Source organism: Protobothrops mucrosquamatus, unplaced genomic scaffold (genome assembly GCF_001527695.2).
Source record: "Protobothrops mucrosquamatus isolate PMUCROS unplaced genomic scaffold, P.Mucros_1.0 scaffold2139, whole genome shotgun sequence".
Classification (NCBI taxonomy): Eukaryota; Metazoa; Chordata; class Lepidosauria; order Squamata; family Viperidae; genus Protobothrops; species Protobothrops mucrosquamatus.
The window spans coordinates 46,533-67,396 of record NW_015388238.1 but is presented as its reverse complement, the minus strand read 5'-3'; the positions used below and the strand labels follow the sequence as shown (position 1 = coordinate 67,396).

The window sequence follows — 20,864 nt, the reverse complement described above, 5'->3', positions numbered from 1 at the left end:
ACCTGCTGGTCAATTTTTATCTAGGTCAAACCTATCCAGGTCTTTCAATTTCCCTCTGTAGAATTGTAGTTTCTACACTGCTGATTGTCTTTATTGCCCTTTCTCAGACCCTATTATCTGTGAAGCCCTCTTGGGGTGTGGTCTCCGGAAGTGGACAGTTCTTCAGGTGATGTGTTCTTCAAAGCCTCTTTTTCTTCCAGGTTCTGAATCAGCTGGAGGCGTGCGGCATTGTAGCAACTGTCCACATCAGTGCAGCTGGCTTTCCAGTTAGGTAAAGCTACTCCAGAGTTTGCTTTTCTTTTCGTCATTTGTGATTAACCTGACTTGCATTTTTCCTGCATTTTTCTCTCATTGCCCTAATCACATGTGGAAATGAGATAATAGATGATTTATATCAGTGGTGGCGAACCTATGGCATGAGTGCCAGAGGCGGCACTCAGAGCCCTCTCTGTGGGCACGTGCGCCCTCGCCCCAGTCCTAGGCCTTCAGCTGGGTTTTATAAAACCTTTTTGCTTTAGGCCTCCGCCACCGTGTGCAAAAAAAAAAGGTTCAATCAATCAGTCAATTTCAACTTCTCGCGGGGAAAAAAAAGATCTTGCAAAGTTGGAATTGATTGATTGAACTTTTTAGTCCCACCCAGTCTGCCGTTCCTACCGCAGCCACGCCTACCCAATGGGCCACACCCACCCAATTGGCCACACCCAGCCAATGGGCCACACCCACCTGGCACCCGATGATGCATAAGTGGGTTTTGGGTTGCAGTTTGGGCACTCAGTCTCTAAAAGGTTCGCCATCACTGATTTATATACTTAATTATCGGTCATCTCATTCCCAAACATCATCTGTTGGGTTGTGGGTGGGGGGAGAGGATCCCCCCCCCGTTTCTTTTCTTTTCTTTTTATAAATAAAATTCCCTGCAAGCCAAACCCACACAATAGATGTAAGGAAGTTTCCAGCAGCTTTCTGCTCTTAAGGTATTTATTTGTTATTTGCAGGTTGGGTAATTGGGTTTTACTTTACACTAGAGGCCTTTTGTTTATATCCGAATTAACCCTAGAATTAATGTGGCTCTTTGGCTACATTACTCACATAACATACAGCAAGTTTCAGTTGATATTCCTGATAGCATCAAAGAAAGCTATTAGTTTACTACTGGTAATTTTTCTAAGTATGTACTATTTTGTACTTCTGCAATTGTTTGGGGGATTCTCTCCAGCCTGCGGGTCCCATTTGCAACATCCTGAACTTTAGAAATAGAACTATTTAAAGCAGCTTCTAGGTCCGTGGTGGTGAACCTATGGCACGCATGCCACAGGTGGCACAGAGAGCCCTCTCTGTGGGCATGCGCACCATCGCCCCAGTCCTAGGCCTTCAGCTGGGTTTTATAAAACCTTTTTGCTTTAGGCCTCCGCCGCCGTGTGCAAAAAAAAAAGGTTCAATCAATCAGTCAATTTCAACTTCTCGCGGGAAAAAAAAAGATCTCGCAAAGTTGGCATTGATTGATTGAACTTTTTAGTCCCACCCAGTCTGCTGTTACCACCAAAGCCACGCCCACCCAATGGGCCCCGCCCACCCAGTGGGCCACACCCACCCGGCACCCGATGATACATAAGTGGGTTTTCGGTTGATCAAACCCATGAGCCAGAGATTTTCCAAACGGTAGTGACAAGATCCAACTGTCTAAGAAACTAAACCTTAGGGAGTAACGGGTTCCTATGTAAGTAACAATTTTATTTATTTTCACATCATTATTGATGGGGATACGTAGAGGGAAATAGTATCGGTCCAGGAAGTATTTACGGTGTAAAGAGTCCCGACACTCTTAAATTTCTTTTAGGAGGACCAGGAAAGGTCCATCTTTAATCAGAGCCAGATGCAAAGGAGTAGCTGAAGAATCAGGGTGGGGGTGGGGTATAGGAATGGCGGGGTGGGGGTGGAGAGCAAGAAAGTAAAAGAGAAAGTTACGCTTCTGCAATTCATTTAATTACATCTGTTGGACATATCAGTTGCATATGGTTAGTCCTCAACTTACAAGCATTCATTTAGTGATCGTTCAAAGTTATAATGGCACTGAAAAAAGTGACTTATGACCGTTTTTCAGCGTCCTCCCAGTTAGGGGATCAAAATTTGGGTGCTTGACAGTTGGCAAATATTTATGACAGTTGCCCTGTCCAGAGGTCATTGAACCTAGAACTAAGGAGAAATTTCCTGACAGTGAGGACAATTAATCAGTGGAACAATCTGCCTCCAGAAGCAGTGAATGCTCCATCACTGGAGATTTTTAAGAAGAGACTGGACAACTATTTGTCTGAAATGGGATAGGGCAGTGATGGCGAACCTTTTAGAGACCGAGTGCCCAATAACTTGCCCTGCCCCCACTCCACACCCTGCCCCACCCACACCCTGCCTGCCCGCAGGGCCACTTACTGCCTCCAGGGCCCGCCCAGGCAGCCCAGCAGCACCATTGCGGCCATGCCCTCTGCCTGTGCCCTGCAGCATCAACTGTGTGCGATGGGGCATGAGGGCAGAGTCTTGTCTACGATGCCTGGCTGCCATGTCCTTGGCTGCGCTGCTCCGCGTGGACCACGCTCGGAGACGACTCTCCTCCAGGGCGACTGCTGGGAGGAGGCAAGGCTGGGGCAATGGCATGTGTGCTCACAGAGAGGGCTCCGAGTGCCGCCTCTGGCACGTGTGCCATAGGTTCGCCACCACTGGGATAGGGTTTCTTGCCTGAGCAGGGGGTTGGACTAGATGACCTCCAAGGTCACTTCCAACTCTATTATTGTTGTTGTTGTTATTATTATCAACCTTCCCAGCTGGCTTCCGACAAGCAAAGTCAATGGGGAAGAATCATGTGGCCGCTTTAATCACCACATGGTTCACTTAACAGTTGTGGCAAAAAAGGTCATAAAATGGGGCAAAACTCATAACTGCCTTGCTTAGCAATGGAAATTTTGGGCTCAGTTGTGGTCGTAAGTCAAGTATCAACGCTGCTAACATCGGATGTTCTTGCTTTGACAACAGATGGAAGTGTAGCCATCTTTTTCCCTTTCACTTTTAGAGTTAGATGATGCTGGGAGGGGGGGATGTGAATGAGAGTCCAGCTAGACATAACAACACTAAACTTAGTGTGAGAATCAAGGTTATTGACCCCAGAGCTGATAAAGAATTGGTGGGCTGGAGAACTGGAGAGGAAGCCCGAGCTTCAAGCTAATTGGGGGATGTGATTTATGACTGTTAATTGGAGGAGGGAATTATGCTTTGGTACTATGTGCCCAGGAGAGGGGAAATCAGTTTTTGGCTTCGGTTATGTAGTGCCAATATTATGCTACTCGAATAAGGTAAACAATGCCTCGAAGTTCTTTTAAAGAGTTTCATCTGTCGGAACCATGACATCAAGGACTACCTGTATACAGGTAGTTCTTGACTTATAACCAATCATTTAGGAACCGTTTGAAGTTATGACACACCTTTGCAAGGCTACTTAAAACCAGGATTTGAAATTCTGACTTTTCTCTCCCCACCCCCCCCCCTTGGGCCACGTGATTACCGTACATTTGGGGTGTTTGGCAACTGGCCTGCATTGATGGTCATCTGCACTGTCCCACAGTCATCATGATTTACATTTGTTGCCTGAAACCAGCATTCGCTTCTGGTTTCCGGCAAAAAAAACCCCACTGCTGACAATGGATTCACTTAACAACCATCAAAAAAAGGGTCATAAAAACAGGCATCGTCCCCTGGTGACCTATTTAACAACTGACATGACTTATTACCATAATCCCAGACTCAGTTATGGCAGTAAGTTGAGGACTCTTTGCATAGAAGTATACAGTATTGGGTTGTGCATCAGATCAATTTTTCCCCCCTACTGTTTTCCTGGCAGGGTTTCCTTTGGAAGCTTTTTAGAACGTTACAGGCTGCTGAAGAAATTAAAGGAACAAAATCTGAAAGCCACATCCAGTCAAGAAAATGGCTTTTGGCCTGTTGCAGGGAACGGTAAGTTCTTTAAGGTTGCATCTTCTGGTAATAGCATGGATTATCTCTAATACTAATTGACTTTTATCAGCTTGGGGTGTTCAAGGCCTTTAAGCTTCTCTTCCTTTTTTTATGTTTTGTTCACTTTCTTTGCTCTTTACATTCCTGCCTCTCCTTTTGAATGTTCTGAAACATTAGTGAATTTGCAGATTGTAGAAGTCATAGACTATCTAGTAGCATGTATGGAATACAAGCAGAATAGGTTTCTGGTAAAAAAAATCTAACCTCTGGAAAAATATAGCCAAATATGTATGAATTCAGAGATGGCCACTTGAAGAATTACACTTACAAATAAATCAGTGGTCCCTTTTGGTAGGGAAGTAGATCTCATTTATCATTCTTTTTTAGAAAAATAAGCCCCTAACATTCTAATCTGGGAAGGGTTATTGAGCGTTTGATTTGGTTTCTTATGTTTTTGTTGTCAGCAAATTAAATGAATTGCCCGTTATCTTTCCAACTTTTTGGTTTGGGTTTTGGTTTTCCTAGTTCTCCTTGGATTCTTCTTCCACTCTTGACCAAACTTGCTTCTCTCTACGGCAGCCTCTCTCTCTCTCCAAGCAACACACTTCACCCCTCTCTCCTTGCTTTAGCAGAACAAGGCTGGCTAGTAGAGGTAAGCTTAGATTAGAATTTCCTTGCCACGGGCCAGACCACATGGGTTGGTAGCACCCATTCAAACAGGAGGGGATGTTGTGTGGTGTTTTGCAAGCTCCAGCCAAGCCCAAGGGCCACTTCCAAGTCTGGTTGGGTAGAAAGCAGCTATGGAGAAAACGTGAGAGGAGGGAGGTTGGTGGGTATTCCATAGTTCTTCCATCCATGTATGGTAGGGGAACCTACTCTCCTACAGATGTTGGGATTCTCATTGCCCATCCAACATGGCTAGCCGTCACTCACGATGGAAGGTGTAATCTCAACAAAATTGGAAGGCTGATTTTCTAACTCAGCCGTGGAGCTCTAAGGGGCCATTCTCTCAACTTAGTGAGATAAAATGTATGTTTTTATTTGTGGTTTTTATTGATGTGTAGTGTGCACTGGGGATAGCATTCAATTTCGTTGTGAGATACACAATGACAATAAAGATATTCTTCTCTACTCTACTCTACTCTACTCTACTCTATTCTTACTCTATTCTACTCTATTCTACTCTACTCTACTCCTATTCCAGTGACGGCGAACCTTTTAGAGACCGAGTGCCCAAACTGCAACCCAAAACCCACTTATGCATCATCAAGTGCCGGGTGCGTGTGGCCCATTGGCTGGGCATGGCCCATTGGCTGGGCGTGGCTGCGGTGGTAACGGCAGACTGGACGGGACTAAAAAGTTCAATCAATCAATTACAACCTTGCAAGATTTTTTTTTCCCCGCGAGAAGTTGAAATTGACTGATTGATTGAAACTTTTTCTTTTTTTGCACACGGCGGCGGAGGCCTAAAGCGAAGGCCTAGGACTGGGGCGATGGCGCGTGTGCCCATAGAGAGGGCTCTGAGTGCCGCCTCTGGCACCCGTCCCATAGGTTCGCCACCACTGTCCTATTCTATTCTATTCTATTCTATTCTTATTCTTATTCTTATTCTATTCTATTCTTATTCTACTCTATTCTGCTCTACTCCTATTCTATTCTATTCTATTCTAATATTATTCTACTCTACTCTACTTTACTTATTCTTATTCTACTCTACTCTACTTCTGTTCTATCCTATCCTATCCTATCTCACAGAACTGTTGTGGATAACTGAGCCAGCAATTATTCTCGCAAGTCATGACTGTTGTTAAGCAGGTGACACACCTGGTTTTATGATCGTGTTGGCATCTGTCATAAAGCAAATGCCATGGTCATGAATGCCAGTTTCTGGGGGGGGGAATCATAAATTATGATCACGTGATTACAAGATGCTGCAAATGGCCAAAATATGGTCACATGATAATGGGGGGAGAGGGAGAAACAGCCATTGTAACTTTGAATCCAGGTCATAAGTCCCTTTTTCGGGGTCTGTTGTAACTTTGAGCAGTCACTATGCAACCAGTCATAAGTCAAGGTTACTACTTGTAGATTCAGTAAAGAAGACAGGATCCACAAACGTTGCACCCATTCCATGCTGGAAGGGAAAGATTGTGTATGTTTAAATCTCAGAGCCTCATCTGCTTTGCCATTTCCAAGGCGTTTTAATTAGTCCTGTTTTATTTAGCACTTGTTAGGTACAAGCCCATGTAGTTTGGCCCACAGTGACTGCTAATATTTTAAAACATTTTCATGATTTTTTAAAATTCTTTTAACAGGCAAATCAGGGACTCCTCCTGTAAAAGAAGAAGGTGACATTTTGCAGTCTGAGGTCCAAGATATCCTTCAGCAAGTGAAACCCAGTAATTCTTCCGTCAAACCTGGAGAAACCAGATCACACAATCTATCAATGTTTTGTGGCAAGACCAAAATATTTTTGACCAGCTCCATGGTAAGAAGCATCCAGCAAGTTCTGGAAAGGAAAGGAAAATGTTGGCTGGGGGTGGAGTCATGCTGATTTTTGCCAAGATAGAATTCTGTAACATCGAAGGTTTCTAGCCCTCATGAGGATACATGAAACACAGGACTGGGAGATGGAGGCAAAGCGCTTTGGTGACTTAGGTTCAGGTCTCCCCATTCTTCCTCATCTCCACCTGCCTTGAATGTGGGGAGAAAACGAAATCATTTTGATTGGCATAACTGTTTTGTAAACCAGAAAAAAGAGGATGAAGTTTAGCCCTGAGCATGTAGCCTTGACTCTTGTAATAATAATAATAATAAAGTTGGAAGGTACCTTGGAGGTCATCTAGTCCTTTTTCATGAGGCAATTGGACTTTCTTGTTTTTAATAAGAATAAGAAAGTTGGAAGAGGCCTTGGAGGTCATCTAGTCCAACCCCCTGCTCAGGCAGGAAATCCTATATACCATTTCAGACAAATAGCTGTCCAATCTCTTCTTAAAGACTTCCAGTGTTGGAGCATTCACAGCTTCTGGAGGCAGGTTGTTCCACTGATTAATTGTTGACTCTGGGGGAAAATAAGGGTGTATGTGTGTATGTGTCAGGATAATAATTTAATAGCTAAACAGCTTATGTAATGGGGTAATGCAATGTAAGGTGGATGATGCAATAATAGGAATGACTCAGCAGGTGTGTGTATCCCTTTAAGAGCCTGAGTATAAAAGGGAAGGCTTTTTGCTGCTGTGTTCTCTCTTGTCCATTTCCTGCTCTAACTGCTGTGTATTGGAGTTTGCTGTTTCACCACCTGTATGTATTTTATTTCTAGTGTATATTTGTAGATATAGTGTAATATAAGCCACCATTTAATACAAACCACTGTTTATTTACTCCTGGGTTACCTCAGCGCAATAAGACTGTGCATGCTCTGACAGTATGTGTGTAGGAATTTGTTTTGGCTACAGCCGGGTCCAACAAGAAAATCTTTTTTTTTATATTCTTTTTCATAGCTGGAGCTTCTCGAATTCCAAAGGGCTTCTATCTTATCCGAGAAAGCGTACTGCATCCAGTGCTTTTGGAGAAGGTTTAGGAGGAAGAAAGTGGCCAGGCAGAGATGGTCTGCAACCATCATCCAATCAGGTGAGGGGGAAAGCTTATATACTGAGAGGTCTGGAAGAACTTCTACATGTCCTTTGAGAGAGGAGACAGAGCTCAGAGTGAAAGGTTTGCTTTGCAGGTTCAATCCCTGAAATTTCAAATTAAAGGGACCAAATTAGGGAGAAGCCTCCTTTCTCCCACTGGAAAGTCTTAAAAACACTGGAGGTTTTTAAGAAGAGACCAGACAACCGTTTGTCTGAAACGATGCCGGATTTCCCGCTTGAGCAGGGGGTTGGACTAGAAGACCTCCAAGGTCCCTTCCAGCTCTGTTATTCTGTTATTTCCCCAAGTCCCAAGAAAATCAGAAAGGAGCCATTTGTCCTAGTACAGTGGTGGCGAACCTATGGCACGCGTACCAGAGGCGGCACTCGGAGCCCTCTCTGTGGGCACATGTGCCATTGCCCCAGCCTTGCCTCCTCCCGTGACCCACTCCTCACCAGCAGCCCCCCTGGAGGAGAGTCGCCCCCGAGTGTGGCCCATGTGGAGCAGCGCAGCTAAGAACATGGCAGCCAGGCAGCGTAGACAAGAATCTGGCCTCACGCCTCATCGTGCACAGTTGATGCTGCGGGGCGCGGGCAGAGGGTGTGGCGCTGCTGGGCTGCCTGGGCGATCGGTGGGCCCTGGAGGTGGTGAGTGGCCTTGCGGGAAGGTGGGGTGGGGGCAGGGCAGGGGGGTGGAGCAGGGCCGGGGCCAGTTTTTGGGCACTCAGTCGCTAAAAGGTTCACCGTCACTGTCCGAGTATAAGAGAGTTGCTATTTGTGTCCCACTAGCACAGTGGTTTCCAACTTGAGGCAACTTCACGTTGTGTGGAATTTCAAATCCCAGTCAGCATAACTGACTGGGGAATTCTGGGAGTTGAAGTTCATGAGTCTTAAAGTTGCCAAGGTTGAGAAAGATTGCTTCTAGCATGTATATTTTTTTTCTCTTCTTTTGGTAGCTGTTCGCCAGTGGTTAACTAGGAAACATTTCCAGAAGTTACGTAAAGCTGTTAGGATTATAAAACAGGCCTGGAAGAAATGGAAGGTAAGAGAAACAAGTTTGACAAGGTAAAAAAAATCATCCAGGTGTTTGTTTGTTTTTTTTGAAAACTGGAAACAAAAGGAGGTGCATGCTGCAATTCTGGGCAAAGACCCAAGCAAGCGGGGTTTTTTTAAAGTGTTTTTCAAGAGTTTCTAGTCCTTATGACTGCAAATGCATTAAAACATGTTGGTGAAGAGTCTAAAAGAGTTTGGGTGGAGGCATTGACAGAACTGGAGGCTTTCCTCAAAATGATGCAGACAGCATCATAAAGAATTGCACTGTTGCAACTTCAAATGGTCACTAAATGAGTGATTATAAGTCAAGGACTACCTGTAATCTCTTTTTTTTAATGATTGCATACTTGAGATTAGGCAGCTGTACTGCTTCCAGATTATTTAATCCAGAAGAGAAATAAATCTTCCTGTCATGGCTCCGATAGACGAGACTAGTAAAAGCAGAATTCCAAGGCAAAAGGTTTCCTTATTAAAGAATGTGTTTATTGGCTACAAAGTATCGGCACAGTCAAAAATGAAACCAAGTTTGGAGTTCCCTCCCAGATGTTACAATGTTACAAAGTTGAACCCCCCCACTCCAGCACTATGTAATCAACTACGTTCCCCAATAAAATACTTCAGCGAGCTTTCTAACGGAGGATTCAGCCCGCCAAACATCAGGCAGCAATGACCTTGGTTCCCATGGGACAAAATATTGTTTAGACCAGGGGTAGGCAACTTTGGCTCTTTTATGACTCGTGGACTCCCAGAATTCCTGAGCCAGCCATGCTGAGGAGAAAGGGAGAGGTAGCCATGCTAGCTCAGGAATTCTGGGAGTTGAAGTCCACGAGTCATAAAAGAGCCAAGGTTGCCTACCCCTGGTTTAGACTAACTTTAAAACCACTCATCCCTCCTCCCTGTACTGCGGCAACCGAAAATGAAACAAAAATGGCTTCAGCCAAGATCATTGCAATGTTGTTGTTTTTTTAAATAAATTTTTATTAATAATACAAAAGTAAAAACACATTGGACATAGATATGACGTCACTGGTTCCATACATCTTCTGACATTTTACAGTAGTATTAGTACTCATATAGACATATAGTTCTTGAGCTTTGCTCACTATTTATAATATAATATTAACACTTTTTCCCTTATTTCTGTATATCTATTTATCTTTTAAATATACATTTGTCTATAATCTATATTTTATTCTAGCACTATACATTTATCTTGGCTACCCTCTTATTGTCTATCCAATCATAAAATTGGTCCCAGATTTTGTAGTACTTAGTTTCACTTTTATCCTTGAGTTCCCATGTAAGTCTATCCATTTCAGCGCAATTGAAAATTTTCAGTAATATTTCCTCTTCAGTTGGAGTATCTTTCTCTTTCCATTTTTGAGCGAAGGCTATTCGTGCCGCTGTTACTATATGCCAGTGGTGGCGAATCTATGGCACGGGTGCCAGAGGCGGCACTCAGAGCCCTCTCTGTGGGCACGCGCGCCGTCGCCCCAGTCCTAGGCCTTCAGCTGGGTTTTATAAAACCTTTTCGCTTTAGGCCTCCGCTGCCATGTGCAAAAAAAAAATAAAAGGTTCAATCAGTCAATTTCAACTTCTTGCAGGAAAAAAAAAGATCTTGCAAAGTTGGAATTGATTGATTGAACTTTTTAGTCCCACCCAGTCTGCCGTTACCACTGCAGCCACGCCCACCCAATGGGCCACGCCCACCCAATGGGTCACACCTACCCAATGGGCCACACCCACCCGGCACCCGACAATGCATAAGTGGGATTTGGGTTGTAGTTTGGGCACTCAGTCTCTAAAAGGTTCGCCATCACTGCTATATGCAGTAGTAAATAATTTGTATCTTTCTTATATTTTCCTTCTATAATTCCCAATAAAAATAATTCCCGTTTGGCCTCTATTATCTATTAGCAAAATTTAAGATCATTGCAATGTTGATGCTTCCCTTTCTCAAAGATGACTTGGTGGATAAATCGGAGTATTTTTTCTTTTCTTTTCCGTAGACCAAGATGGCTGTGATAGCTGCAGAAGAACTGGATGGCATGGAAGAACATCCCTCTCTCCTCGGAAAAGCTGCTTCCTCACGCCAGGCTGCTAAAAAACTGGACGGGTCCTGGCCTCTGAATTCCATCATCCACTCCTGGCCTCTCAGTCTTGTTCTATCACGCGCCCCGACGACACTTGGGGGGCTCCAGAGAGACCTTGCTCTCCTAACGTGCCTCCAAGTCTTAGAGAAGGTGAGCTGGACCAAGGCGGAGACCAGGCTCCCAGTCGTAGGTGTCAGCTCCATCCGAGCTCCTCCACAGGTAAGGACGATTGTTACACATGCTTCCAGGTTTGGCTTAAGAGTTTTGCTCACTTACATGCTCACTGTTGTGGCTCCGTCTTGTGAGCCCCTTTTATCGGAGGAAGAAGGCTCCGAACATGAAGGAGAGGAGATGGCTAGGCCTCCCTCTCCAGGACCTTCCTCTTTGGCAATGCCTCAGATGTCTTCCGACAGAGAAGAGATTGACCAGGAGCCAGGTGGTTCAGAGATTGGCCAGGAGCCCGGTATTTCTCAGATTGGCCAGGAGCCAGGTGTGTCGGATAATGAGGAGAAGTTGTGGCTGGATCCACGCCAGCGTAGAAGCAACAAGCGTGCCCAGCAGAAAAAGAGACGTGCCACAGATTAAGCTGAGTCACTGGACCACACCCCACAGGCTATAAAAGGGTGGTGGTGGCCATTTGGTGGAGACACTGCCTGTTTTCGACTTAGAGACCGTTTCATCACACGACACCAAAATTTGACACACATAACAAAAACAAAGACCCACAAACCTCATTTTCCAGAACCGTCCGTCGATGCCTCGACGACGGTTCAAAGATATCGGTGAAGTGGTGTCTGGAGAAGTCTTTAAACCCTCGGCTGGCTGTTTGGGTGTGTGGGTTGGAACGGGGACAGAACACTCACATCCCTTGAAAACAGCCAGGCTTAAATCCTTTTCCGCCAAACACTGAGGCACCACCAATTTTTATTTTTATTTTTAATATATGGAGACCCAGTGAATGTAAAATAATTCCCATGTTAGCCTTTCCTAGCATAGTATAGGTCAGGGATAGGCAACCTTGACTCTTTTAGGACTTGTGGACTTCAATACCCAGAATTCCTGAAGCAGCCATGCTGACTCAGGAATTCTGGGAGTTGAAGTCCATAAGTCATAAAACAGCCAAGGTTGCCTTCCCCTGGTATAGGTAGTCCTTGATCTATGACAGCGGGGAACCGAATTTCCGTTGCTAAGCAAGACCCATTCTTGAGTCGCACCCGATTTTATGACTTTTTTTTTTGCCACGGTTGTTAAGTGAATCACTGTGGTTACAAGAATCACGCAGTTGTTAAGCGAATTCAGCTTCCTTCATTGATGTTCGTTTTCGGAAGCCGGCTGGGAAGGTGGCAAATGGCAATCACGTGACCCGGAGATGCTGCAACCATTATAGATGCATGCCGGTTGCCAGGCACCCGAATTTTGGTCATGTGACCATGGGGATGCTGAGGTGGTTGCAAGTCACCTTTTCCCATGCTATTATTATGACTTCAAAAAGTCGCTAAGCAAATGGTTTGTAAGTCAAGGACTACCTGTAGCTGTTTTATCTTACGGAATATGTACATATATATGGAGGCTACTGGACTAATTAGCTGGCCCCACCACCCCTCCGTGCTTCCCAGTCCCCCCCCCTTCGCCCATCTTTTTTTAATTTCACATTATTGTACTTCCATTCTGTATTGTTTTATTCTGTTACCGTATATTTACGAGTCACCCAGAGTAGCCCCATGTAACGATGGGGGTCAAATACATTTAACGTGAATATATCCACATAAAATAATTAAATAGATCGCACGCTTGCTGTTATCACTGGGCATTGTTTTAGAAAAGTATGCTAGCTGTGCCCCAGTTTGTCTTCACTGTAAATAACCATCTAAATGGCTTCATGTTTTATGGCGTTTTGCAATTATTGTCTTTTTTTTAAATTTGTATAATGGCTTGGTAATCCAGTATCTTTTTTTCCCCCCCTCAGGGCTCCATCAAGTTCCACTGCAGGAAGTCCCCGCTGCTTTATGCCAACACCAGGCCATACAGCCACAGCTGCATAGTGGCTGGGTTCAACCAGATTCTCCTTGAGCAGTGTGCAATACCTTGAGTCTGCAAGGGTCCTTTGGGATCCTTGATCTGCCCTGTATTTATTGCTCCTGGTAATATCTTCTTCTTAGGCTGCTTCCTGGAGGACTAGAAAACTTAACTTAAGCACTTCTTCCACATAAAGAAATGGTCTAAAACAGTGTTTCCCAACCTTGGCTGCTTTAAGAGGTGTGGATTTCAACTCTCAGAATTCTGGGAGTTGTAGTCTACACATCTTAAAGCAGCCAAGGTTGAGAAGCACTAGATGCAGAAGTAGAGTCCTGGTCCACTCATTCAATCCATCAATTTATTAAAATAAATTGTACTCCTTTTCCCCATTTGATGTTTTTTTAACGGCCACATAATTATATTCATTTATTACCAAAGTCACCATTTTAATGTAGCGAGAACTTTATATTTTCAAAAAAAAAATTCTACCACGCTTTGTCGGTGTTACCAACATAATGAAGAAAAAGCTCAAGGCCCTGGGCATTTTTAAAAAACAAACAAACATATATATAAAGAGTTATTTTAAAATTTTCTTGTGAGATGCAGCTGTTTTGTTCAAAATATTTCTTAAAATGTCAGGGAAAAGAATAAATAAATTATTAAAAGGCAGAGGACAAAACAATAGTCTCCGAGCACTCTTCCCAATTTCTGGGTTACATTATATATACTGTATAAATTAAGATGTAATAAACGTNAAACAAACATATATATAAAGAGTTATTTTAAAATTTTCTTGTGAGATGCAGCTGTTTTGTTCAAAATATTTCTTAAAATGTCAGGGAAAAGAATAAATAAATTATTAAAAGGCAGAGGACAAAACAATAGTCTCCGAGCACTCTTCCCAATTTCTGGGTTACATTATATATACTGTATAAATTAAGATGTAATAAACGTGAGATTGTTATAAGTCTTGTGGGTTTATATTCTTACTTCATTGGTTTTACATTCCAGAAGTAAAATAATAATAATAAAGTTGGAAAGGACCTTGGAGGTCATCTAGTCCAACCCCCTGCTCAGGCAGGAAACCCTATACCAGGCATGTCAAACTCACGACATCATGTGACGTCGCCCAATGTATCGGGCCGGTTTTACCATTGCCGGCAATGGGATGGGCGCGGCTTCTACGTGATGCGTCCGGCCCGTGGGTCGGCAGTTTGACACCCCTGCCCTATACCATTTCAGACAAATGGTTGTCCAGTCTCTTCTTAAAAACTTCCAGTGTTGGAGCATTCATAGTTTCTGGAGGCAAGTTGTTCTGTCAGGAAATTTCTCCTTAGTTCTAGGTTGCTTCTCTCCTTGATTAGTTTCCATCCGTTGCTTCTTGTCCTGCCTTCAGGGGCTTTGGAGAATAGCTTGACTCCCTCTTCTTTGTGGCAGCCTCTGAGATATTAGGAGACTGCTATCATGTCCCCCCTCGTCCTTCATTAAACTAGACATACCCAATTCCAACAACTGTTCTTCATATGTTTTAGCCTCCAGTCCCCTGATCATGTTTGTTGCTCTTCTCTGCACTCTTTCTAGAGTCTCAACATCTTTTTTTACATCGTGGTGACCAAAACCGGATGCAGTATTCCAAGTGTGGCCTTACCAAGGCATTGTCAAGTGGTATTAACACTTCACGTGATCTTGATTCTATCTTAAATCTTAACTCTCCTTCCATTCCCAGGTAATATAAAATCAGGCCAACATTCAAAAAGTAGACTTTATTAAAGAATAAAAGCATCTTTCTCCCTTTCAAAACCAGCCACTTTCTGAAACCGACAAGGATTTGTAGTTCAAAAAAATTCTGCTTGTGAAAATCACACACACACACACACACACCATGCCTGGATCAACAGTTCTTGGAAGCAGCCTGGCCCATTCTGTCCCAAGGGATTCTAACACAGTCAGCAGTACATAAGACAAAGTATTTCCAAATTTCCTAGCTGTCTTCTCCAGGGCTGGAGAAACCTCTACTTAACTCCACTAGACATTTACTCTGGAGTTTCCTTCTCTTCCATCTCCGACTCGACAATCCTTAGGCAACAATCTGCAAACTCCGCAAAGACCGGTTCCTGCATATATTTTCTCATGAGAACGCTCTTGTCCTTGGCTTGGTCAATCGTTAGCAGCAGTGTGTGGAGGTGAGGATTTGAAAGGATGTCTTGGAGCTCTTCCGATTCCTCTGTTTTTAGAAAAGGGGGGGGAGGAAGAAAGATGAGCTGATCAAGATTAGCAAAAATGTTTAAAAACATGTCAGATAGATGTCGGAAATGTAAACACAAGTCAGCTACTTATTACCCTGTTTGATGGACGTGTACCAAAAAGCAAAGAGGTATTGGGAAAAAATACATACTTGGCTAGAAAAAGATGTTGGGAAAAACACGTAGATTTTAAACCTGACCTTTTTTTTAATTAGGTATAATGTCAGAAAAGACTGACAAAAACAAAGCATATGTTTGATTTTACATGTAATAACAGCGGCCAGAATTATATTCGCACAATGCTGGAAAAATGCAGAAATGCCATCGGGAAGAAATAATTAAAAAAAATACTAGAATGTTCGGAGATGGACAGACTTACTTTGAGGTTGAAAGAAAAAGAAGAAACAGAATATTATCAAACTTGGGACAAACTTGGCTAGAGAAAGAATAAAGGATTGGGAAATAAATGTGCGTTAGTGAATGTAAAACTCAGACAACACGTTTGTTGAACAAGTACTATTGAATGTATGAAAAAACCAATAAATTTTTTATATATATAAAAAAAAGATGAGCTGAGGATTTAGATATGGAAAGTTCTCGGCATCTAAGATATCTGAGGATCAGGGGCAAGTCAAATACAGGTTGCTGTTGTTAATTGCGAAGTCGTGTCCGACCTATCGCGACCCCATGGACAACGTTCCTCCAGGCCTTCCTGTCCTCTACCATCTTCTGGAGTCCATTTAAGCTCACGTCTACTGCTTCATTGACTCCATCCAGCCACCTCATTCTCTGTTGTCCCCTTCTTCTCTTGCCCTCCATCTTTCCCAGCATTAGGCTCTTCTCCAGTGAGTCCTTCCTTCTCATTAGGTGGCCAAAGTACTTGAGTTTCAACTTCAGGATCTGGCCTTCTAAGGAGCAGTCAGGGTTGATCTCCTCTAGGACTGACCGGTTTGAACGCCTTGCAGTCCAGGGGACTCGCAGGAGTCTTCTCCAGCACCATAGTTCAAAGGCCTCAATTCTTTGGCGCTCAGCCTTTCTTATGGTCCAACTAATCCTTCATGGATTACTGCCTCGTAGTGAAGGGGCTTGTGTAACTCAAGGAAGCTATGAGCTATGCCGTGCAGGGCCACCCAAGACGGACAGGTCACAGCAGAGAGTTCTGACAAAATGTGATCTACTGGAGAAGGAAATGGCAACCCACTCCAGTATCTTTGCCATGAAAACCCCATGGATAGTACCAAAAGGCAAATACAGGTAGTCTTCGACTTACAACCAAAATTGAGCCCAAAATTTCTGTTGCTAAGTGAGACAATTGTTAAGTGAATTTTGCTTGGCTTATATTTATGACTGCAGTGTCCCAGGAGTCACGTGATTAACTTTTGCAACCTGCTAAAGTCAATGGAGAAGCCAGATTCACTTAACAACCGTGCTACTAAACAATTGCAGGGATTCACTTAACAACTCTAGCAAGAAAGCCGTAAAATGGGGCAAAACTCACTTAACAATTGCCTTGCTTAGCAACAGAAATTTTGGGGCTCAATTGTCGTAAGTCGAGGACTTCCTGTGCCTGTGCAATCAGAAATTGCTTATTTTTTAATCAGTTCCCTCCATGGCAAGGAAATCACCAGGATTTCATTAGTAACCTCATTGAAACAAATATTTTACAGGCGATTGAAATATGATAGTTTCCTCAACTATAAGACAACCGTTGAGTATTTTATGCCGAAAACTTACTCAACAACTGAAGTTTCTGGAGAGGCACCCTATCGCCTTCGTCATCTTCGGTCAAAATGTCATCCAGAGACCAAGGACTGCCTAAAAAGAAGGGAGACAACTAAAGAGGTCCAGAAGAAGAAGCATCTGCACAGATCTTACCATTGTGATACAGGCCTTTGTTCATAATGACAGAGGGTCTCCTGCTTGAGCAGGGGGTTGGACTAGAAGACCTCCAAGGTCCCTTCCAACTCTATTCTTCTATGTTCCGTTTTTGTTTTGAAAAGTTACATAGTACTAAGCTGTAAAATTTCAGTTCTTGCATTCTTTCCAAAGCAGTGTTTTCCCAACCTTGGCAACTTTTAAGATGGGTGGACTTCAACTCCCAGAATTCCTCAGCCACCCTTCGATTCTGGGAGTTGGGAGTCTACCATCTTAAAGTTGCCAAGGTTGGGAAACATTGCTCCAAATAAAATGGTTTCCCCCCCCCCACCCCGAACAGAAAGAATACCCATTTTCCTTCCAACTCACTACTAAAAGTATATATATATACCTTCCGTCCTCCGTGATTTATCTCTCTGAATGGGGTAAGAAGCCTCTGACTCTGCAGGCCGTGTGGCTGGATCAGCTTTGGACGTGCACTCTTCTATTAAAATCCCAAACACACATTTTTAGTGACACACACACAGACACACACACACACACACACACTTCACAGTCTGTTCCTGTTGCTCCTCTCTGGGAAGAGGTTTTGAAGTATTTCCAGCAGGACTACCAGATTCTGTAACAGCTTTGTTCCCCTATGCCACCCGTCTGATAAACTCGCAAGATTCATTTTTCTCGCCATATACATGTATATATCCGAACTAGACTGTGCTGTTTCTCTGTCATAGAATTTATATGGGCATGTGGATATATGATTTTTTTGTTATATTTATGTAGTGTATATTGGAGGTGGTGACCCTTTGAGGGCTGTATGCAATGAAATTTCATTTTAATGTATGCTGATTAGTGTACATTTAAAGTGACAATAAAAGTTATTCTATTCTATTCTGTTCTCTTCTGTTCTAATTCTATTATTTTATTCTATTATTCTATTCTAATTCTATTATTCTATTCAATTCAATTCAGTTCTGATTCTATTCTACTATTCTATTCTATTCTATTATTCTAATTCTATTATTCTATTCCATTATTCTATTCTAATCCTATTATTCTATTCTATTCTATTCTGATTCTATTCTATACTATACTAATTCTATTATTTTATTCTATTATTCAGTTCAATTCAATTCAGTTCTGATTCTATTCTACTATTCTATTCTATTCTATTCTATTCTTCTAATCCTATTATTCTATTCTAATCCTATTATTCTATTCTATTATATTATATTCTGATTCTATTCTGATTCTATTCTACCCTAATTCTATTATTTTATTCTATTATTCTATTCTAATTCTATTATTCTATTCTAATTCTATTATTCTATTCTCTATTCTATTCTATTCTAATTCTATTATTCTATTCTATTCTATTTCTACTCTATTTCTTATTCTATTCTATTCTATTCTATTCTATTCTATTCCATTCCATTCTATTCCATTCCATTCCATTCCATATTCTATTCTCCTCAGTGTACCTGTTTGGAGTTACAGATCCTGCTCCCTGCTTTCCATCTCTTAAGGCCACAATTGCAAAACTCACAGACTTTATTCCAAATTGATTACTAGGTGGTCCTCAACAGATGACTTGAGCCCAGAACTGCAGTCGTTAACTGGGTCCAATTTTGGTCATGTCCAATTTTGTGACCTTTTCGGCAATGATCATTAAACAAATACCAAAGATGTTAAGTGAACCCAGTGGTCAATAATCAGATCAATTTACAATGGATTCCCCAGGATGAAAATGAGGAAAAAAAACAGTACAGAATTTGACCAGAAGGGAAACAATGCAAATAGGAAAAAAAAAATCAATGCGTCTCGAATTTATGGGACTTCAGATCCCATACACCCCATCCAATATGGACTTTGGAGAGGCTGGGACACAGAATTACAATTTGGATTAATTTGATTGGGACGCAGCTGAAAAGATAAATAATTTACCTTTGTGCTTCTTGTAACAGGGCACGGAACAACTGAAACGACAAGGGAATTACCCATCAGGGCAGGGGTTTTAAGAGCAAAAGAGTTAGAAAAGTATGGATTGATCCCAAGTTTCTGTATTTCAACCTATCTCGGGATCCAGTGGGAGGAATGCTCTCTGCACATGGGCAGAGAGGTCTCCTTGTTGCTCCTTCAGACGATGCAAGACTGAATGCCAACAGAGAAAGCAAATACTAGCCAGTTATGGGGGGAAAATAATTTGATTCCAGAAGCTGAGATTCACAGAACTCACTTAACTGGCTCATCAAATTTACCCCCTTTTCAAGATTCATATTATACACCAAAGTATCCGATTAGGCCAAAGACCTAGAATTGCACAACACAGATTTTTTTTTTAAAAAAAAAGAGAGAGCAACTAAACAAAACTGTAACCAAGATTGCCACATTTGGGGATGCATTTGCTAAATCAGAGTTTCTCACACTTAGGAACTTTTAAGATGTGTGAACTTCAACTCCCAGAATTCCCTAGCTGATAAATCAATTTTATCCAATGAGTGGGGTTGGTTTTTTTTGCCAGAAAACAGAATGCATAGCTGACTGGGGAATTCTGGGAGTTGAAGTCCACACTTCTTTAAAGTTCCTAAGTGTGAGAAACACTGTGCTAGATCTCTCCCTAACCTTTGTGTGAACATACAGCTGTTATGTTTCAACCTGAATCAACCCACAATTCTCCTGAAACATCCCGACGGATCATTCTTGAAATGGTGAAACAATTCTGGTTTAGAAGAGATTGCTCCTAAATAATCTCCCACTGCTTTACAGCAATGGCGAAGGAGAGAGGTGGGGAAGACCTTCAGTCCTGCCAGCGATCCCAGAATCATGCACGACCTACTTCTCCAGCCCTTGCAAGGGATCCCCTGAGCATATATAATAGGATATTATGAATATAAGCATATAGGAGGAGGAAAGTGTTTGATATGTTTGAAGAAATGATTAGGTAGGTAGGTAGGTAAGTAGATAGATTAGATGGATGGATGGATGGATGGATGGATGGATGGATGGATGGATGGATGGATGGATGGATGGATGGATGGATGGATGGATGGATGGATAGATAGATAGATAGATAGATAGATAGATAGATAGATAGATAGATAGATAGATAGATAGATAGATAGATAGATAGATCAGAGTTCCCCAACCTTTTGGGCACCAGGGACCGATTCCATGGAGAGAGGTTTTTCCACGGACCGGAGGGGGCGTGGTTTTGTGTGCTGCCTGCATCCCACGGATAAGGCTTTGCTTGGGGACCCCTGTGATAGGTAGGTAGGCAGGTAGGCAGGCAGGCAGGCAGGTAGGTAGGTAGGTAAGTAGGGAGATGATAGGGGGAGAGAGAGCGAGAGAGCAAAGTTTCCCAATCTTGGTAACTTTAAGATGGATGGACTTCAACTCTCAGAATTCCCCGAGACAGCCATCCTAAAAGTTGTCAAGGTTGGGAAACACTGATTTGGATAGATATTAGATATATTAGATAGATGACAGATATGGATGGGTAGATGATAGATAGAATAGGTAGATGATAGACAGAGAGACAGACAAGAGGTAGGGAGGGAGATAATGGGGGAGGAGGGAAAGAGAGAGAGACAGAGCAATGCTTCCGAATCTTGGTAACTTTTTTTTTTTTTTTTAAATTTGCATTTATATCCCTCCCTTCTCCTTTCGGACTCAGGGCGGCTGACAAATTAGATAAAATACTAACATATATACATATTATGCCTAATTAAAAATTTAATTAAAACAAAATATTTGAATATGCCCAATTAAAAGTAATTAAAACCCCTATAAAATCCCCTAGGCCAGTCCCGCTTGCTGGAACAACCACGTCTTGAGGGCGCGGCGGAAGGAAGGGAGATCAGGGATCACCCTGATCTCTGGGGGCAGTTCGTTCCAGAGGGTGGGAGCTCCCACAGAGAAGGCCCTCCCCCTTGGGGTCGCCAGCCGGCACTGCCTGGCCG

The 20,864-nt window shown here is 42.7% G+C and overlaps 2 protein-coding genes across 2 annotated transcripts in view; one reads left to right on the top strand and one right to left on the bottom strand.

Moving 5' to 3' along the window:
• MYO19 (myosin XIX) overlaps window positions 1-13,007 on the top strand; it is a 49,078-nt gene extending 36,071 nt beyond the window's left edge. The window contains exons 18-24 of the mRNA XM_015824140.1: window positions 201-271; window positions 3,887-3,999; window positions 6,315-6,487; window positions 7,500-7,629; window positions 8,585-8,670; window positions 10,691-10,993; window positions 12,741-13,007. Coding sequence (XP_015679626.1) covers window positions 201-271; window positions 3,887-3,999; window positions 6,315-6,487; window positions 7,500-7,629; window positions 8,585-8,670; window positions 10,691-10,993; window positions 12,741-12,863 — 999 coding nt within the window. The 3' untranslated portion in view covers window positions 12,864-13,007. The remainder of the gene's footprint in view (window positions 1-200; window positions 272-3,886; window positions 4,000-6,314; window positions 6,488-7,499; window positions 7,630-8,584; window positions 8,671-10,690; window positions 10,994-12,740) is intronic.
• A 1,531-nt stretch (window positions 13,008-14,538) lies between these two features.
• ZNHIT3 (zinc finger HIT-type containing 3) overlaps window positions 14,539-20,864 on the bottom strand; it is a 6,806-nt gene continuing 480 nt past the window's right edge. Inside the window, exons 2-5 of the mRNA XM_015824137.2 lie at window positions 18,850-18,881; window positions 17,300-17,392; window positions 16,768-16,848; window positions 14,539-15,014 (exon numbers count right to left, since the gene is read on the bottom strand). Coding sequence (XP_015679623.1) covers window positions 14,824-15,014; window positions 16,768-16,848; window positions 17,300-17,392; window positions 18,850-18,881 — 397 coding nt within the window. The 3' untranslated portion in view covers window positions 14,539-14,823. The remainder of the gene's footprint in view (window positions 15,015-16,767; window positions 16,849-17,299; window positions 17,393-18,849; window positions 18,882-20,864) is intronic.